Raw genomic sequence first — 20,514 nt, forward strand, 5'->3', positions numbered from 1 at the left:
GGATAGAGATGGGTAGCACTCCTTATTCCCATCTATGACCCTAATTATCTCTATTTCTCATGATGTTACATGCCAGAGAACTGTGGAAAACTAAAGTTTTTAAAAATTAGGATCAGTTAGAGGGCAATGGAAATTAGCCTGGTAGTCATGAGCAGGTTGAAATACTTTACAAATGAGAATTATAAGAAGTATTAGGTAGATTTAAGTTAGATGACTTAGTGGATTGAGGGCCTGGCCAAGAGATGGAAGGTCTTAGGTTACAATTTGGCCTCAGGCACTTACTAGCTGTGCATTCCTAGACAATTCACTCAACCCCATCACCTAACCCTTATACTCTTCAGTCTTGGAATACAGTATTGATTCCAAGATAGAAAGTAAGGGTTTAAAAAAAAAAAAAAAGCATTAGGGATGCCATCAGAGAAATGTATGGCTGAAAAGGAAGATAGGATGGGCTGGTCACATAGCAAAAATGAGGAATGATATATGCCCATGTGATCCATTCATATCAACGCAAAACAAAAAGAGTAGCAAGCTCAGTGCTACTAAGAGCTTATGCAAAGGTATGGATGTATGTCAAACAGGGATGAACAGGCACAAGTCCATTGGAATATTAGAGTATAGGCAAACCAGAGCATGTTTAGAGGAAAGCAACTAGAAAGACATGAGAAATAAATAACCTACCATAAGAGAATCAGTTGAAGGAAATAATGGTGTTTAACTTGAATCAAGAGAAATTTCGGTGAGGCAGATTTTAGTTTGAATAAGAAAAACTTAAGGCTGTCCAATAGTAGAATGGTTTTCCTTGGAAAGTGGTGTGTTCTCTATTACTATTATTCTCTATTATTAGTAAATTATGGAAAACCATTTGTAAGGGATCTAGTACAAAGAGATTCCTGTTCTAGGATAAAATGGCTTAAATTGCATCAGACATCTCTTCAAACTCAGATTCTGGTATTCTAGCATTACTTTTGTAATGCTTATTTCCTTACCCCTGCTTTTTACCTGCTACTCTATGGCCCCACTAACTCCCCATTCACAAAAAATCTTTGGTGGGTAACAGTTGGCTCCACAAAATAATGCTAGAAATATCTGAAGATAGATCGACCTAATTTACTTATTTTTTGAAGTCAATGTATAATTTTTAATGATTAGTATGACAAATTTCAAATATCAATATAATTTGTTAAACTTGCTTTGTAACTGTTTACATTAAAATAATTTCAATGTATTAAATTGTCATAACTTTTCAGTTATTTTAAATGTCTATCATGATTTATTATTTCATAAATTTATATTTATTCTTATTCACTTTTTCTTCTTATATGGTTATACCATAAACCATACTGTTGTTTTGCCTCTGTTTTCTTCATATTATTATATCATTCATTACTATTGTATTATATTCCAATTACTTGAGTTTTAACTATACTACAATATTAAATTGCATTCATTAATGTACCACTATTTAACCATTCTCTTATTAGACATTTGGGTTATATCCACATTTAATGATTTTAAAAAAGCATTTCACACAAATGAAAGATAATTTTTAAAGAAGGAAAAGAGATGGGATTAATAGTTGCTGGCCTTTGTCCTTCTGTCTAGGATAGAAGGTAAGGGTTTTAAAAAACAAAACAAAAACAAAAAAGAGCAGCAAGGTGACTCAGTGGATAAAGCATCAGGCTTGGAGTTGGAAGGATCTGAGTTCAAATATGACCTCAGATACTTCTTATCTGTGTGACCTTTGGCAGATCACTTAAACCCATTTGCCACCCTTGCCTTCCTATGATAGAAGGTAAAGGATTTTTAAGAAATGAAATAGTTGGAAAAACAGAAACAGAACTTGATTTATTTACTATTTGAAATAGATATATATAGTTAAGACAAATTTGTTTCCTCTGGACAATATCAAGAACAATAAGAAAATTAGAGGAATTAAAAAAAAATCAAATTTATTATATAACAATACATATGAATGATTTGAATTCTCCTTTCTATATAAAGAAAAAATTACATGATAGATCAAAGACCCAAACAGCATTATGTTGCTTATAGGAGATATATTTAGTACAAAAAAATTAAGAAATTGGTATAAATGTATAATGCAATTTCAATTAAAAATCAGCTATAAATATGGTAATTAAGGTGAAATTCACATTAGAACAAATGAAAGAAGGACATTACATAAGGGTAAAAGGAGAAAGTAAAAAATTTTATATCTATAGCCATTAAACAATTTGGTAGTTAAATTCAATGTAATACAAGTAGAAATGAAAAATACAATGGTATGAGACTTCAATATTCTTTTATCAGAAGTTGACATACCAAAAAAAATTAATAACAAAGAAATCTGAATTTCTTAACTAATAAATTGGAATTAACAAATAGATGGGGAGAACTAAATGGGAGAATTTAGTTTTTTTTGAGTAACAGGTTTATTTATTGGGATACAAAAAATAAAGATCTCATAGAGAATCTATATAAATGTTTAAGATGCAAAATTTATATATATAATTAATCAGACATTTATTACAAGGCACTCTGCTAGGCATTGGGGACACACAGTCAAAAATTAAAACTTGTCCTTGAGGAGTTTATATTCAATATGGGTTGGGGGGGTGAATGCCCACATAGGAATAAATACAAAAATATATTCAAAGTGAATGGGGGAGGGGTTCATCTGGGTAGCTCAGTGGATTGGGAGCCAGGACTAGAAATCAGAGGTCCTGGGTTCAAATTTAGCCTCAGGCACTTCCCAGTTGTGTGACCCTGGTCAAGTCACTTAACCCCCATTGCCTGGCTTTACCACTCTTCTGCCTTGAAACCAATACACAGTATTGATTCCAAGACTAAAGATAAGGGTTTTAAAAAAAAGTGAATACAAGGGTGAGGTAGCTAAGGAATCAGAAAAAGCTTTGGGTAGGGAGTGGCACTTGAGCTAAGATTTGAAATAAACCAGGAATTCTAAGAGGTGGAGGTAAGGAGGAAGTGCATTCCAAGCATGAAAAGTAGCCTGTGAAATGGCATGGTAATGGAAAATAGAATGTCATGTGTTAGAAAAAGCAAAAAGGCCATTTTGGCTAAACTAAAGAGAATTTGAAACAAATAAGACTGGAAAGATAAAAACTGATTAAACTAAAAGGGTATATATTGGAGCCAGATTGCCAAGGGCTTTAAATAACAAATAACAGTTTGTGTTTGTTCCTGGAAGTAACAGTAAAGTAATGGAGTTACTAAGTATGGAAGTGATATAATCCGTCTTTTACTTTAGGAATATAGGAGTATAATAACACTTTAAGACTTATATAGCATTTTAGGATTTACAAAGTCACTTTACATTTTATTAGTTCATTTGATCTTCACAAAATCTTCTGATGTAAGTATTAATACTGTCTCCATTTTACAATTAAAAATCACATGCTGGTGGTATCTACTATAAGTTTATGTTCCATAATCTCAATTATGTTACACAATTTCAATTGGGCCCTCACTGCAGGGAGACAATCCTTTTTCAGCATCCCCAACTGATTCACTTTTCCACTTATCACAGCAGTTTTTTTCAAACCTTTTTATCCCTTCAAACTTTCTAATGCACCATCTCCTACCACCCTTTCAGCTAAGAATCTTTCCTTATATTTCACTGAAAAAATTAAAATACTTTTCTGAGATGAGAGCTTTCTCTATTCCTCTCCATTTCAGATGCTGTCCACTATTGTCTCTACCCTCATTCGTATCTCATATGAAGAGGTTGTCTTTCTTCTTTTTAAGTGCTCCCATTTATTTTACCACCTCCAGTAGATTACTCCCTCTATCATCCCCACACTCGATTCAACTCTTGCCTCCTGGTTTTTTCTTTGTTGCTTACAAATATGTTTATAGCTCCCCAATTTAAAAAAAATCTCATTTGATCTGTCTATTTCCATTTTCACCCTATTTTTCTCTCTTTTTTTTTTTATAGCTAAAATCTGTGAGGTCATGAACAACCAATGTCTCTTCTCTTATTGTCTTAATTCTCTGTAGTCTGGTTTTTGTCTTCATCTCAACTCAAACTCCAAAAGTTATCAATGACCTCTTAATTGCTAAATCTCATGGACTTTTCTCAAAAGTCTTTTTGTCTTGACCTCTCTTCATCCTTCACACTGCTCTTTCCTGTCTGATTATTCCTTCTCAATCTCTTTTTCTGGCTCTTCATCTAGGAGGTGCCCATTAATGAGTATCCTCTATGGCAGGGGTCCCCAAACTGGCCTGCAGGCCACATGTGACCCCCTGAGGCCATTTATCTGGCCTTACCACACTTCCTGAAGGGGCACCTCTTTCATTGGTGGTCAGTGAGAGGAGCACTGTTTGTGATGGTACCACAAAGTGTGGCATCGCTCATGTACAGTACTACTTCTGGTGACATAATCCTGTGTGTGGCACCTTGTTATGAGAATAACTGAATGAGAATGAGGCACCGCAAAAAGGATTATGTGGCTGCACAATGGAAGATGTCAACATGATGAGTGGTGATCTGAGGGAGGGGATTCCGCACTGTGTATACTGCTGCCCAGTATAATGGCGGTGGTGATGAATCTGTGCAAGGTGTGACAGGCCCATCACAGGCAGCGCTACAGCTTCTGCTATCCCAGACAGTGGTATATAAATTTGTTCATAGTTTTTTTATAGTCCGGCCCTCCAATGATCTGCGGGACAGTGAACTGGCCTCCTGTGTAAAAAGTTTGGGGACCCCTGCTCTAGGGCCTTTCTTCTTTCTTCTGTGCTTTCTTCTCCCCCTATATTTTCTTGGTCATCTCATCAGTTCCCATGGATTCAATGATCTCTGCTGATGATTCTCAGATCTACTTGTAATGTCCCAATATCTCTCTAATATCTCCCATCTTCAGTTGCCTGATGAACCTCTAAAACTAGATGTTTCCATAAACATTTTGGAGCAGCATAGTGAATAACCCCAAGTCTAGAGTCAGGAAGAACTGAGTTCAAATCTAGACTCAGACACTTGCTAACTTTGTGACCCTAATCAAGTTAATTTAACTCAGTTTGCCTTAGTACTTCATCTGTAAAATGAGCTAGAGAAGGAAATGGCAACCCTTTTTAGTATCCTTGCTAAGAAAATTCCAAATGGAACCATAAAGATGTAAACAACTGAATAACAACATACATCTTAAATTCAAAATGTTCCAATTTGAAATAATTATCTTCCCCTCCCCCAAGTCCTCCTCTTTTCCTAACTTTCATCTTACTGTTGATAGTGATTCTATCCTACCAATCAGTTAGGCTCCCAACCTAAAGCATCTTCAATTTCTTATTCTCAAGTTCTGCCAATTTTTACCTCAGGTCTGGACTATTAAAATACTCTTTTTGTTGAGTTTCCTACTTCAAGTCTCTCCCCACTCAGTTCATCAGCTGCCAAATTTATCTTTCTTAAGTGAAGGTCTGGACATGTCCCCTTCCTAGTCAATAAATTCTGATGACTCCTTTTTACATTTAGGATCAAATATAAAATCCTCTGGCTAACTCCAGGAAGAATTTATGACCAAACAAGAGAATGGGAGAGCATTATAAGATTTAAAAGAAATAATTTTGATTATATTAAATAAAACACTTTTGTACATACAAAACCAATGTAACCAAGATTAGAAAGGAAACAACCAGGAAAAAATGGTGTAACAAATTTCTCTGATAAAGGTCCACTTTCTCAAATCTATAGAGACCTAATACAAATTTACAATAAAACAAGTCATTCTCTAATTGGCAAATGGTCAAAGGATAGGAACAATCAATTTTCAGATGAAAAATAACAATTGCATGAAAAATGTTCTAAATCACTCTTGATTAAAGAAATGAAAATTAAAACAATTCTGAGGTACCACCTCATACCTATCAGATTGGCCAATATGACAGTAAAGGAAAGTGATAAATCTTGGAGGGGATGTCACAAATTTGGGATACTAATGCATTGCTGAGTTACGAACTGATCCCATCATTCTGGAAGGCAATTTGGAACTATGCCTAAAGAGCCATAAAATTGTTCATGCCCCTTGATCCTGTAATACTAAGACCAGTTCTGTATTCTAGATCATAAAAAAGAGGAAATGAGTTATTTGTACAAAAATATTTATAGCAGCTCTTTTTGTGGCAAAGAATTGGGTTGTCCCCAATTGGGGAATGTCTAAACAAATTGTGGTATATGTTGGTGATAGAATATTATTGTGTTATAAGAAATGATGAACAGGATAATTTCAGAAAAGCCGGAAAGATTTACTTGAACTGCAGAGCAAAATAAGCAGAACTGAGAGAACATTGTACATAGTAATATCAATACTGTACAAGGATCAACTGACTTTGCTACTTTCAGCAATGCAATGATCTGGGACAATTATGAAGAACTTTTTTAATGGGGAGTGGTATCTATCTCCAAAGAAAAAACTGTTGGAATCCAATGCAGATCAAAGCATATTGTCTTTCACATCAGTTTATGGTTTTATTTTTTGGTTCTGGTTTTGTATGAGTATACTCTTGCAATGATGATCAATATGGAAGTGTTTTGCATGATAATACATGTATGGCCCAGATCAAATGGCTTACCATCTCCGAATGGGTGGAGGGAAGGAAGGACGGGAGATGGTTTGGAACTTATAATTTTGGAAAATCTATGTTGAAAAATATTATTATATGTAATTGGTAAAATAAAATAAAATATCTTTGAATAAAAAAGCCTCCATACCACAAGCATTTTAAGTGACTATAATTCATGTCTGAAATTCTCTCTCCTCATCTCTGCCTCCTGGCTTCCCTGGATACCTTTATGAAATATTAGGTTGGGGATGTCTTTCATATCCCTTCATTTGACTCCAAACTTGTCTTTACAATTTTGATAATTTTGATAATTTTTTTTTTTGGTTTGTTCATTTTTGTAGTTACTATGTAGATTGTTTCCTTGGCACTCCTGACTTCCCACTGAATCAATTCATAAAAGTCTCAGATAATATCCCATCTCTACAGGAAGCTGTTGCCAATCCTCCTAGTGCCTTCCCTCTGCTATCTCCATATAACTTGTTTTTAGGTATTGGTTTACATATCGTATCCAGCAGTCGACTTTGAGCCTCTTGAGAGCAATGATATTTTTTCCCTCCTTTTTGTATCCTCAGTACTTAGCAAAGTAATGGAAACATAGTAGATACTTAATAAATACTTGCTGACCTGACTGGACCCTTGGATCAAGTTATTACTCAAAGTCACACAGCTTGTAAGTGTCCAAGGCAGGATTTGAAGCCAGGTTTTCACTACACGTTCAGCACTCTCTCCACACTATCATCCATCTTAATATACTTTGTCAGCCATATAGAGGATACTGTGAAGAAAATATAATACACGAAGATTCATTATGAAGTTTCTATAATAAACCAGTTGAGAGTTAGAGTGGTGGCCTAGGAGATGACTTTTCAGACCACAGTGAAAAGAAATTAAATAACACGAGTAAAACATACAAAACTACATGGAAACAATATCAAATAAGTGAGTTGAAAACCAGATCAGAAAACTGATGATATGAAAAATATATATTTGAAGACAATAACAGGTCAAAATCTCTGGGATACAGAGTTGTCCTAAGAGGACATATCATTGGTGCCTTCGGGAACTAAAGAACAATGGAGAAAAGGAATTAAGTTTACAACTAAAGTTTTGTTTTGTTTATGTACAGTCAGCTTCACAAATCAATGGTCACTATTGCTTCCTTTTATTACCTCAAATTTTCCTCTTAGTATTCTTTCCCTCCCAAGAGCTGCTCATACTATTTATTCAGCCTTGTTTTTGTGAAAAGTGGAGGAGAAAAGGAAGGGACACTTACAGCATCACTTGTCCCAATCACTGCACCCTCTGGAGAGTCTCTTCCTCCCCCTCCCATCCCCAATCAGATTCTCCGGGCAGGGCGGAGGCTACATGGCTCCTCCCTGCCTGGCCCCGCCCCACACTCACCTGCCCCACAGGTAGCAGAAGTCCTTCACCCCCTGACCTCGAGCAAGGCCGGCAGGTAGGCTCGCAGCTCTCTGGCCTGAAGCTGCCCCACCCTGGCGCTGGTTTGCTAGGTACGGATCTGGGGAAGGCCGCAGGCCACGAGCGCAATGACCGACCCCACAACAGCCAGGGAGGCCTGTGTCCAGCCATGTGGGGGGCCATCCGCTCCACCCCGTCGCCGCCGCTCCTTTCGCCGTCTTCTCGGCCGCTTTCTCCGAGTTCTGGGCGTCCTCCCCAGCTCTGGGGTCTCCTCACCGGAGACCCAACCTGGCGTGAATCAGAGCGGTACTGGCCGTGGCAGCAACAGTAGCGAAGGCTTTGGGGACTCAGCCAGGTCAGCCAACGAGGTCTCCAGGGAGGCTGGGGTCGCGCGCCTTCCCCAACCCCCTCCTGGAGACAAGGCGCGCCCCCCTGGCACTCAGGGCTTGAAGAACCACGGTAACACCTGCTTCATGAATGCGGTGGTGCAGTGCCTCAGTAATACCGACTTGCTGGCGGAGTTCTTAGCGTTAGGGCATTACCAGGCATGGCCTGGCCGAGCGGAGGTCACGGAGCAGCTGGCAGGGCTGGTGCGGTCGCTCTGGACACAGGACTACACCCCACACCTCTCGGTGGAGTTCAAGGTGGGCAGGACTGGGCAGGGGCTGGCAGGGTGCGCTCCTGCTGGGGTGGTGCTCTTTGCAATGTACTTACTTAATTTTCTGATCTCGAGACACTACTTTGTCTTTCTTTTAAATACTGCAATCAGAAAAGGATTTGCCACGTTCCCTTCTTCCTCTACACCTTGTTTTAGATCTGAGCCGATTTTTCTCACTTCCAGGATTTTCATTTATGATCGAGTTTCCATTAGTCTTTATTTCTTTAGATTTGGCAGATTTGGGAGATTTGTCAGGCCTGAATTTAAAGTTAGGAGGAAATACGTTTCCGAGTCCAAGAACTATGCAACTCTGACTTTGTAAACGTAGGGAATGAATTTTATCTGGCAGTGGTAAAGAAAAGCTGGTATGCAGTATATTTTCTAATGATAATTACAAACAGGGCTTTAAAGTTCAAAATGTTTTACCTAGATTATTTTATTTGAGCCTCACAAAAACCTTGAGGTAACTACCACCAATTATCCTGTTGTAGCAGATATTGTATTTCCTATTTTGCCGAGGAGGAAACCAAGGCTTAAATTAAGTTACTTGCCCAAGGCCATACAGAGAGGAAGTGTTCCAATAGTCTCCACAATCCAAATCCAGCAGTTCAAAATTAGGCTCTGAATGTCCTTGGGCAAATTACTTAACCTTTCTGAGAAATAACTTCTAGTACCACCAAACATGGTTGTAGGAAAGAACATGCTTTGGAAATTTTGAGACGAGATGTAAACGTGTTTCTTATTATTGTTATTACCTTGAGTCTAAAAGAAGTGTTAGGAGTTAAGAACCAAACTTTGTTAAGCTAAAACCAAGATTTGGTCAAAAAAATTACCATAGTTTAGTTGAAGGAGATCTAATCTTTGAGTCAGAAGGCTCTTTGATTAATTAAATTAATTAGTTAATTAATTTAATTGGCTGTGGGTAAATAAATTACTTCCCCTTCTGGGACCTCAGTTTCTTCATCTGTAAAATTGCAGTTGGAATGAGAAATCTATAGGAGACTAGTCCAGCTTTAAAGTTCTTTGATTTTAACCAAGTAAATGGTTTGCTTCTCACTGTATAGGAAAGAGAACTGAATAGCTGTTCTTGCTATTTTGATAGGCTGGTAAATGAACTTTGCAAAAACATCAAAGCCTCTCTAGTTTCAGCAGGAGAAAACAAACCTTTCTGTGTTAAGCCTCAAGAATGTCATTCATTCTTGTAAGAGAAATCATTTTCTTATGGTGTCAGTCTATGGATAATGTTCCTAATTTACTGGAGTTAGAACAGAGACCTAAAGGCTGTGCCCTTGGCACCTTTTATCAGCATTTCCTTTAAAGTGAATCCTGATTTTTGACTAGAGTACAATGAAAGCAAGGGACTGTTCAGAAGTTTTTATCAAGGCCCTTAATTAGCCAAGGTTTAACAATTTCTCTCCCCCCTTCCCACTCATTTTGAACTCATAATTTTCATGTAAGTCAATAGTTGGAGGAAAATTAATGTAATAGTTATAGATATGGTAATGAACACCAAGAGAATGACTTATTATTTACTACTTTGGTGGGCTAGTGATGCTTAGGGAAGAGGATGGGACTCTGGGGGTAGAGGAAGGGGCATGAAGTAGAGTTGTTAGAAAGGCTTTCAAGAGAAAAAAAGAAGTAATTTGGAATAAGTGCCTAGAACAGTGATGGTGAACCTATGGTAAGGGTACCAAAGATGGCATACAGAGTGCTCTCTGTGGGGATGTGGCCACTTTCCCCACCCCTTCCTCACTGCTCCCTAGAGTTCATTATTAGAAAGGCATAGGGACTCAGGTGGAGCTGCTCCCTTCAAGCCCTTTTCTACACTAGCTGAGAACATTTCTCACTTCATCCACCCCTTCTCCCAGCAGCCCAATGGGAACTCTTTCTCCCTCCCCTGTGTGGGGTAAGGGGGTGGGCAGGGTGTGCCTGGCACTAGGTGGGGTTGGGGAGGGCACTTGGTCTGGCAGGGTTCTAAAAGGTCACTGGCCTAGAGGAAGAAAACTAACGCTCATTCCCTAATTCTTTGTTTTTATCTTCTAAAATACAAAACCCAATATAATGTAAAAATAAACCCAAACTTGATGATCTGCAAACCAAAGGATGAGATTAGATACATTGAGAGCAAAGATATTTTCATGCCAAATTTCAAAGCAGATTTTAAAAAATAATAATAACATCCATTAATAATTTAAAAAAATCTATTAAGCACCTAATATGTGTAAGACATTAAGGATAAATAGTGATAAGATAAAGTGAATAATAAAAGTGAAACATTTCATTATTCTCAAGAGGCTTTTTTTCCTCCTTTTAGGAGAATAGTACTTAAAGTAAATACAAAGTATTTTCAAGAGGGAGGGCAGGTCGGTGGTGCAAATGAATAGAGTACTGTACCTGAAATCTGGAAGATTCCTTCTGGAGTTCAAACCTTGTGGGGTTTTCCTTAATGGACTTCCCTGACCAGCAGGGTCCCACAAGGGAAGGGGCTCACCTTTGTGATGGGACCGGAGGAGAGGTAGGAACCGAGAACCAGGGTGGAAATGAAAGACACGGACAAGTCAGTGGTTGGATAGGGCAGGCAATCCCTATGATACTCCCTTTGATAGGAAAGTATGAGTACAAAGGAACACAAGGCGGAGGAGGAGATTAAGATAGGAAATGCAGGCCGAGATGGTTACAGCCTCGGGGAAGGAGAAGGTCAAGAGGAGAGAGAGACAGTCATTGAGGAGCCCAGTGGAGCTCCATTGAAGGGAGAAAGGCCAAGAGCCAAGAGGAAGTTCATGGGATTGCCTCTGGATTTTATTCCTGTCCTGCTTGGGCGGTACTCCCAAGGACGTAGTAACCACATCACAAAGTATAGACAATTAAGATTGGGTGGCAAGGTAGAGGGAACACCTTTGGGCGTGTACATTGCAAACCTCGCTTTCCCGGGGAATTGAGTCCGAGCATGTTAATGAGTTTGTCTTAGCATGGCCAGTTCAAGGTTACATTCACAAGCCTCATTGGTATAACCTTATGCTTGGACACACAGTCGCCATACAGTCATTTATATTTCATAGATGTGAATATGCTTGGGATGCTACAAACCTGAACTTAAAACACTTATTTGCTAGTTGCATGACCCTGAGCAAATCACTTAACCCTACTTGCCTCAGTACTTCATTTGTAAAAATGAGTTGGAAAAGGAAATGGCAACCAATCCTGTACTTTTGCCAACAAAACCTCAAATGGGGTCACAAAAAGTCAGGCATGATGAACTAGAAAAAAATTTCAAGAGGGAGTGAATGCTGGCTTCCACCAGTTTTCTGGTCTTATAACCTTCTGATGTTCTGTTCTAGGCAAATTGGCCTGCTAACTGTTCTTAGTACATCATATTATATCTGTACATGCTAAAACTTTTGCTCACGAGTTTCCCTATATCTGGGATGTGTCATAACCTTATTGAATCTCTGGCTCCCTTCAAGCATATTTTAGGTTCCATCTGTTATGTTTGTGGGTAGTCTCTCCTTTTTATGATTATTTTTTATTTATTCTCCTAGTAGGATGTAAACCTCCTGAGAATAGAGAATGTTTCATTTTTGTCTTATAGCATCAGTATCCTGAACATAGTAGGTTCTTAACAAATGGTTTTGACTGATTACCTGAGGTAAAATCTTTGCCACCATTGTATATAATCATATCCTTTCTGACTCAGTGGTCATTGAGAATGTGTTCATTTTTACACTATATTGGAATTATAGATGACAAAGACCTTTAAAGGGTCAGAAACAATTAGGGAATGAGGTTTATGTTTTTTACTTTACAAGTTACTTGTAAGAGGATTCCATTAAGTATATGCATATTTAAATTATTTAGTGTCAGAGACCTCTAGATAACACTGTGGATAGAGCACAGGGCCTGGAGTTGGGAGGGCCTGGATTCAAATTTGACCTGACACTTCCTAGTTGTGCAACCCTGGCAAGTCATGACCCTCATTGCCTAGCCCTTTACTTTTCTGTCTTAGAACTACTACTAAGACAGAAGGTAAGGGTTAAACATTTTTTTATTTCTAAAAACTGGATTAATTTTTAACTTTATAAAGAATAAATTCAGTAAATTGTTTTTGCTGAACTGTTCAGCAAATTTAATTTTGAATTTAACAGACTTGAGAAGCAGCCCTCCTTTCATCTTGATTTAGAGAAAGTCATAGGGTCATTGAAATGGAACTGGAAGGTATGTAGGCCAACCCTTTCATTTTATAAATGAGAGGCTTAGGAGCCTTAAATGTTCAAAGTCACACATTAAGCAGCAAAGTTGTAAGTTAAATTCTAGGCCCTCTGACCAAAGCCAGAATCAGCCTGAGGCATCAGTATTCCAGATAGATTAGTACATAAGGATTTATTTAGCACCTGCTATGTGTGAGAGGTGACAGAAAAATAATACATATAATAGTATAAGTAGATGGAAAGTAATCTCAAAGGAGTTGGCACTACCAGCTTGGAAAGACTAGAAAAAGACTCCTTGCAGAAAGTGAAATTTGAGATTAGGTTTGGATCAACACCTCACACCCTACACCAAGATAAATTCAAAATGGGTGAATGACTTGAACATAAAGAAGGAAACTATAAGTAAATTAGGCAAACACAGAATAGTATACATGTCAGACCTTTGGGAAGGGAAAGACTTTAAAATCAAGCAAGACATAGAAAGAGTCACAAAATGTAAAATAAATAATTTTGACTACATCAAATTAAAAAGTTTTTGTACAAACAAAACCAATGTAACTAAAATCAGAAGGGAAACAACAAATTGGGAAACAATCTTCATAAAAACTTCTGACAAAGGTTTAATTACTCAAATTTACAAAGAGCTAAATCAATTGTACAAAAAATCAAGCCATTCTCCAATTGATAAATGGGCAAGGGACATGAACAGGCAGTTTTCAGATAAAAAAATCAAAACTATTAATAAGCACATGAAAAAGTGTTCTAAATCTCTTATAATCAGAGAGATGCAAATCAAAACAACTCTGAGGTATCACCTCACACCTAGCAGATTGGCTAACATGACAGTAGAGGAAAGTAGTGAATGCTGGAGGGGATGAGGCAAAGTAGGGACATTAATTCATCGTTAGTGGAGTTGTGATTTGATCCAACCATTCTGGAGGGCAATTTGGAACTATGCCCAAAGGGCGACAACCCTTTGATCCAGCCATAGCACTGCTGGGTCTGTACCCCAAAGAGATAATGGACACAAAGACTTGTACAAAAATATTCATAGCAGACCTCTTTGTGGTGGCCAAAAATTGGAAAATGAGGGGATGCCCATCAATTGGGGAATGGCTGAACAAATTGTGGTATATGTTGGTGATGGAATACTATTGTGCTAAAAGGAATAATAAAGTGAAGGAATTCCATGGAGACTGGAACCTCCAGGAAGTGATGCAGAGTGAGAGGAGCAGAATCAGGAAAACATTGTACACAGAGACTGATACACTGTGGTACAACCGAACATAATGGACTTTTCCATTAGTGGCAATGCAATGTCCCTGAACAATCTGCAGGGATCTAGGAGAAAAACACTATCCACAAGCAGAGGACAAACTGTGGGAGTAAAAACACCGAGGAAAAGCAACTGTTTGACTACAGGGGTTGAGGGGACGTGTCTGAGGAGAGACTCTAAATGAACAATCTAATGCAAATACCAACAACATGGAAATGGGTTCAAATCAAGAACACCTGTGATACCCAGTGGAATCGCTTGTCAGCTCTGGGAGGGGGGTGGGAAATGATCTTTGTCTCCAATGAATAATGTTTGGAAATGATCAAATAAAAAAAAAAAGAAGGTGAAATTTGAAATGAATTCTGAAAGAAGTTTGAGAATCTAAGGGGCAGTATTGAGGAGGGAGACCTTGCCAGGTATGGGCATAGCCAGTGCAAAAGCGTTGTCAGAAGTTGGAATATGGAGTGTCATTTTGGAATAACACAGAAAGTAGCCAAGGAGTTAGATTAGCATAAGTGGAGGGGAATAAAGTGTAAGAAAATTGGAAAGGTAAGAAGGGAGGAGGTTGTGAAGATTTAAATGCGAGAAGACTTGATATTTGATCCTAGAGACAACAGAGAACCATTGGAGTTTATTGAATAGGGTGAACATGGTCATTCTTATTCTATAAGAAAATCATTTTAGAGGCAATGAGGTATCAGTGGATAGAGCATCAAGCCTGGAAATGGGAGGTCCTGGATTCAAATGGCAAGTCATTTCATCCCAATTGCCTAATTCTTATTGCTCTTTTGCCTTGGAATTGATACTCAGTATTAGAAAGTAAGGGTTTAAAAAAAGAAAGAAAATCATTTTAGCATCTGAGTGGAGAATGGATTGAAGTGGTAGGGAAACTCTGCTTCCTATTTAATCCCCCAGCCCTTCCCAGCTTGTTCACTTGTTCTCCTGATGGCTTCCTGGCTGCCATTCCTCCAGGTCCTGTGACTGGTCACTCTTCTCCCTTATGGACAATGTGTTTGAAGTAAAGGAGGCACCTGGGCTATATACCCTGGCTATGGGGCATTCCCAGGATTAGTGTTTAAAGCAGTTCATGGCACTAACCACTTTGATTCTTCCCTGCAATCCATCTCAGATTAATGTTTCAACTCCAAAGCTAATCTAAAATTTCCTGAGTCATTGGAATTTTAGTTATGCCACTATTCAATCAATGAACATTTAGTATATATCCATTATATGCTATTTATAAGAGGTATATAAAAATAAGTACAAATTTTATGCAGAAGGCACATAGCTGCTGGAGGATAAGGAAGAGTTTTGTGTATAAGGTGGTGCTTGAACTGAACTTTGAAGGAAACTAGGAATTTTGAGAGAACTGAACTGAATTGAGGTAGTGTATTTTGGGGAGAAAAGGGGAGATGAGGTGTAATGTTCTGTGTAAGGACCAATAAGAAGGCTGGTTTGGGGAGAGGGGCAATGGGGGAGAGAGAGTTAGTTAAGAGAGTAATGTTGTTTTAAGGTAGGTTGGGACCAGATTGTTAAAGACATTAAATGTCAAACAGTTAAAATGTCATTCATCCTCCAGATAATAGGAAATTATTGAGGTTTAAAGTAGGGAAATGGTGTGGTAAGACCTATGTTTAAGAAAAATCAATTTGTTAGCCATGGGGAGAACAAGCAAAAAGACCAATTGGGAGGCTATTGAAATTATCCAGTTGAGTGGTAATAAGGCCTGAATTAGGCATGGTGGCTATGTTAGTAGAGAAATATAGACATATAAGAGAGATGTTTTGAAGAGAGGAACACGACAGCAGATATTTGATCACAGAATGGATATTGGGGTAACTGAAGATTATACTGAGGTTTGGAATCTTTACATTCCATTTCACTGAGTGATTGAGGGGATGATGGTTTCCTCAGTCACCTATTATGTGCTAGTAGCTATTCTAGATGCCAGGGATACAAAAAGAGACAAAAGTCTCTGCCCCAAGCAACTTACAGCCTCATGGGGGAGGATAATATGGCAAGGAAAAAAAAAATATATATATAAAACAAGCTTTATACTAGAAGAAATTAACAGAGGGAAAATATTAGAATTAAGAGGCATTGGCAGAGGCTTCTAATAAAAAAAGGGATTTCAGTTGGTACTTAAAAGAAAGTAGATAGGTCAGCAGTAGAGTACAGAAAGGAGCTCTCCCTTCCAGGCATGGGTAATAGGAAAGTTTGGAGGGTAATAGGGTATTTTTTTTTAACTCTTAACCTTCTCGGAATGAATGCTTAATATTAGTTCCAAGGCAGAAGAACAGTAAGGGGTAGGAAATGGGACTAAAGTGACTAAAGTGACTTGTCCAGAATCACATAGCTAGAAAGTAGCTGAGACCAGATTTGAACCTAGGACCTCCTGTCTCTAGGCCAGGCTCTCAACTCACTGAGCCACCTGGCTGCTCTTGATGGTAGGTTTTGAAGAAAAAATAATGAGTTATATTTGAGACATTTTGAGTTTGAGATACCTTTAGGACATCAAGTTCAAAATGTAAAATGGGCAGCAGTTGGAGATGCATGACAAGAACTTAGGAGAAAGATAAGGGCTGGATATATAAGTCTGAGATAATTTACCTAAAGGTGATAATTTTTTCATCTGCAGAAGCTGATGAGTTTGCCAAAAGAGAAAATATATAGAGAGAAGAGGGAACATTGGACTATCACAATAGTTATTGTTTGTGATGTGGATAATGAGCCAACAAAGGAGACTGAGAAGAAGGGGTCAGACAGGAAGAGACTCAAGGATTGTCTAGGATGCTTAAGTGAAGTATCTCACTGGGCAGAACATAGAATGAAATCTCCCTTTCTCTACAGACAGTGGGACAGATGATTTACTTACTATCACTATTACTGTCCATTAGATTACTCACTATTTTTGCTTGCATCCAGTTGAGTACTAATATTTCTTCATTATTTTAGTGCTTTTTATCAAGATGTAATTACCTTTCTTATCTCTTTTAGTCAAATCTGTTTTTAACTTTAGCTATGTCTATTAATATCCCCTTTCCTAATTGTATGACCCTGAGCAAGTCACTTAACCTCTATTCTCTGGCCCTTACCATTCTCCTATCTTAGAATTGTTAGTAAGACAAAAGGCAAGGGTTTAAAAGAAAAAGAAAAGAAAATAGTGATTCATAGTCAGAAAATAAAGTAGTCAAAGTTTTTTGGTTTTTTTTTAAGGTGAGGCTAGAGAATTTAGCTTTAAGGGATAAATGAAAGCAGAAGTAGCCTTTGGGAGAGAGAAGATATCCTTATCTTAAGCATACATGCCAGCCTATAAGGAGATCTTCATCTTTCTCTACCTACAAGCCTAATTAGCTATGCACAAACCCCAATACATGCTAGTTAGACTTATCCCAGAGACTAATAAAAATAAGAATAAGAAAGTGAGAACAGTACCTTGGAAAGAGGAGTCAGATGACCTTGGTTCAGATCTGGTCTCTGATGCTGACCACATGTGCCCCTTGTGCAAGTCACTTACTTAAACTTCCTGAGTCTTAGTTTCATTATCTTCAAAATAAGGGACAGTTGATATATGTATTTGTGTGTGGATCTAGCTCTAGATGTATGATTCCCTAATCTAGATGAACTGCCTGTCCTCTCACACTGGGTAGTGTAAAAATAAAATATGATGAGCTAAATAAAATAAAATAAAATATTTAGATGGAAAAACTGTTCCAATATAGGTTCAAAACTTTTCAAAACTGTTTAACTCACCAATCAAGTTCAAACTGTTTGGATACTTTTGATAGAGGTAATCAAAAGTATCCTCAGTGATGAAGTGAAGCTCAAATGTGAACTTCCCTTCAGGGCCAGGCACAAGAACATTAAAGAGACTCTTATAAAAATAAAATGTTTATTGAACTATTGTGAATCTTAAAATTTCTCAGACTCTACCTTGGAACATTTGGTTAAGGCTATTCCCCATTTTAAACAATGGAGGTACTTGATCAAGAATGTATTGGGAATTTTAACATTACTCCACCCATACTTAGGCATACTTTAGGGGAAGATAAAGTTATAAAACTCCTTACTAAACAATGAAAAGTCCCCAACTCATACTTATAATGAAGGAAAAAAACCCCAAGCTAGGTCTATTTTTAGATCTAATACAAAAGGGTACTAAGTACCTATAAAGGTTAAATTAATCTAAAAGGTCAAGCAACTTACAAAGGGCAAGCTTAGCAAGAGGTGTGAAGTTTTAGTTTACTCAGGGAAGGTGATTAACAAAAGAAGATGTGAATTAAGAATGGTCAGTCCTGTGGAAAATGTCTACTGTGATTGGTAGATGTGAAAATTTAGGGGAGGCGACATAAGAGAAATTTCTCTTTGAAAGGAGCTGGCTCTCTCAACTTAGGGTAATTGGATCTCGGTTGGATCTCGGACTAGTTGGAGTAGCTGGGCCTCTGAACTTAGTTGAGTTTGGAAGCTGAATTGGAGGGCCTCTCTGAACACTAGAGTTTTGCTTGGGACAAAATCTTGTGGTGAGTGGATAAAAGACTGACTTAGTTTTCTCTCTTAAAGAGAAAGGCCTAGGCCATTTGACCTTGATCCTAGCCTTTTCCTACTATTTCCTCTTACTCTGTCTCTCTCTCTTCCCTTAATTCCTTCATTTGTATTAATTTAAATCTCCATAAAACCCAGCTGATTTGGATATTTCATATTTGGGATTTTTTCCCATGGCGACCACTTATTTTTTATTTAAAATCAAGACACTAAAAATTATCTTTACAGTTTTAGCAATTCAAAGTCTTGAAACCCACATTTTCACTGTCACACTATATAAGGATAAAGAAAGGATTTCTAATTCTAAGGGATTCTAAATCCACCCAAATAAACTCCCAGGTTCTGCAAACACTTCCATGTTTCACAGGCTACACTAATCCTCCCTGATCTGACTAACCCAAATTTGTACTATCTAAATAATATCCTTATAAATCTTAACTTTGCTTTTAAATTATAAAAGGCTAGCTGGTTGAGTCTCAACAAGAATCAAGTTAGGACTCTGAGTCTGTTAAACCAAAAACCAGGTTTTTCTTTGGTCTTCTCAGATATAAACCTATATATAAAAACTGCAATAGATATTCAATAGTGTTTCCCAAGTTGGGAAAGGAAAACACTGAGCTTCTTCAGGTCTTTCCCTCAGACAGAGAGAGAGGCAAATATGTTACTTCCTCCAGCCCTGAAAGGGAGTCTCTGAGTATGTGTCTCTGCCAACTGCCAGAGACCAACTCCCAACTGCCTGAGAGAGTAATTGACATAGAAAAATAGTTATAACTGTCAGCAGTTGAAATTAACATGCTCTCTCAGCTTTGCTTCAAACTCAGTTCTTTGTTCAAGCCTTTGCTTCTTGTCTCTTAACCAAAAAACAAATAAAACAATTTTTCTAATATTATCCCTTACAGTAGCCACTTCAAAGATTTAGGTAATAAGAAGTAATTGATGAGAGACTTCTTGACCTAGGTACCCCACCTTGGACCATTCTGTACCTGTTCAGTACTCAAGCTTTCTTTGATAAATTTGTCCTATTATTGAATCCACCCTCTAACTAAACCCAGACTCTGCATTGCTATCAGCCTTTGGACATTGGGCATTATTCCTGTCTATCTTAAGGACAGAAGGATCTAGTCGATTCTATACCCTGGGACATACCCTTTCACTAGCTTGCACATTTAATTGAATTCCTCTTGATTATTTATTTGAATCTAGTTTCCTAACCTGAACTGCTTATTAAGAACATGTGGCACTGAGCATTTAGATCACTACCATACTGAAAGATTTTTTTCCTTAAGTCTACTATTTTCAAAAATCATTTTTAAGACTCTGACAATCTTGGGGAACTGTAACTCTTCATATAGCAATTTGCTTTGAGCCTAAAAGAGATGGAACATCTAGGAGGTGATATGTATATAACACTGGATTTGGAGTCAGGAAGATCTGAATGAGAATCCTGCTTTTGACATTTGGTGGCTGTGTAATCCTAGGTGATTACAACCTTTGTCAGCTTCAGTTTCCTCCATCTGTAAAATGAGGTTTGAACTTGATAACCCTTTAGGTCCTATTCAGCTCTAAAGCTGTGATCTCATTAATTGAACGTTGTAGTCATAAGTTTAAAGAACTCCTGGCTACTACTCCTGGATTAGTTTTGAAAAACTTCTCAAATCTGCTAAAGTGATATGTTAATGAGTTATTATGACATAGTCATAAATATAAGAAGACTTTCATCTTCATAGAATTTGTAGGGCCCAGAGGACCTGAAAAACTTTCAGAGTAATGAGAATTATTAAATTTTTGTCATGCAACGTCTTGCTAATATTTCTGTTGTTCAAGTATTTTTTCATTTC

At 37.7% G+C, this 20,514-nt stretch overlaps 1 protein-coding gene across 2 annotated transcripts in view; it reads left to right on the forward strand.

Annotated features, from left to right (window-relative positions):
- The first annotated feature begins 8,123 nt into the window (after window positions 1–8,123).
- The window catches only part of USP43 (ubiquitin specific peptidase 43), a 162,082-nt gene continuing 149,691 nt past the window's right edge, over window positions 8,124–20,514 (forward strand). For both annotated transcript variants that reach the window (XM_056817514.1, XM_056817515.1), the window contains exon 1: window positions 8,124–8,639. In XM_056817514.1, coding sequence (XP_056673492.1) covers window positions 8,124–8,639 — 516 coding nt within the window. The remainder of the gene's footprint in view (window positions 8,640–20,514) is intronic.

This window comes from Monodelphis domestica, chromosome 2, assembly GCF_027887165.1.
Source record: "Monodelphis domestica isolate mMonDom1 chromosome 2, mMonDom1.pri, whole genome shotgun sequence".
In the NCBI taxonomy this organism is placed as follows: domain Eukaryota; kingdom Metazoa; phylum Chordata; class Mammalia; order Didelphimorphia; family Didelphidae; genus Monodelphis; species Monodelphis domestica.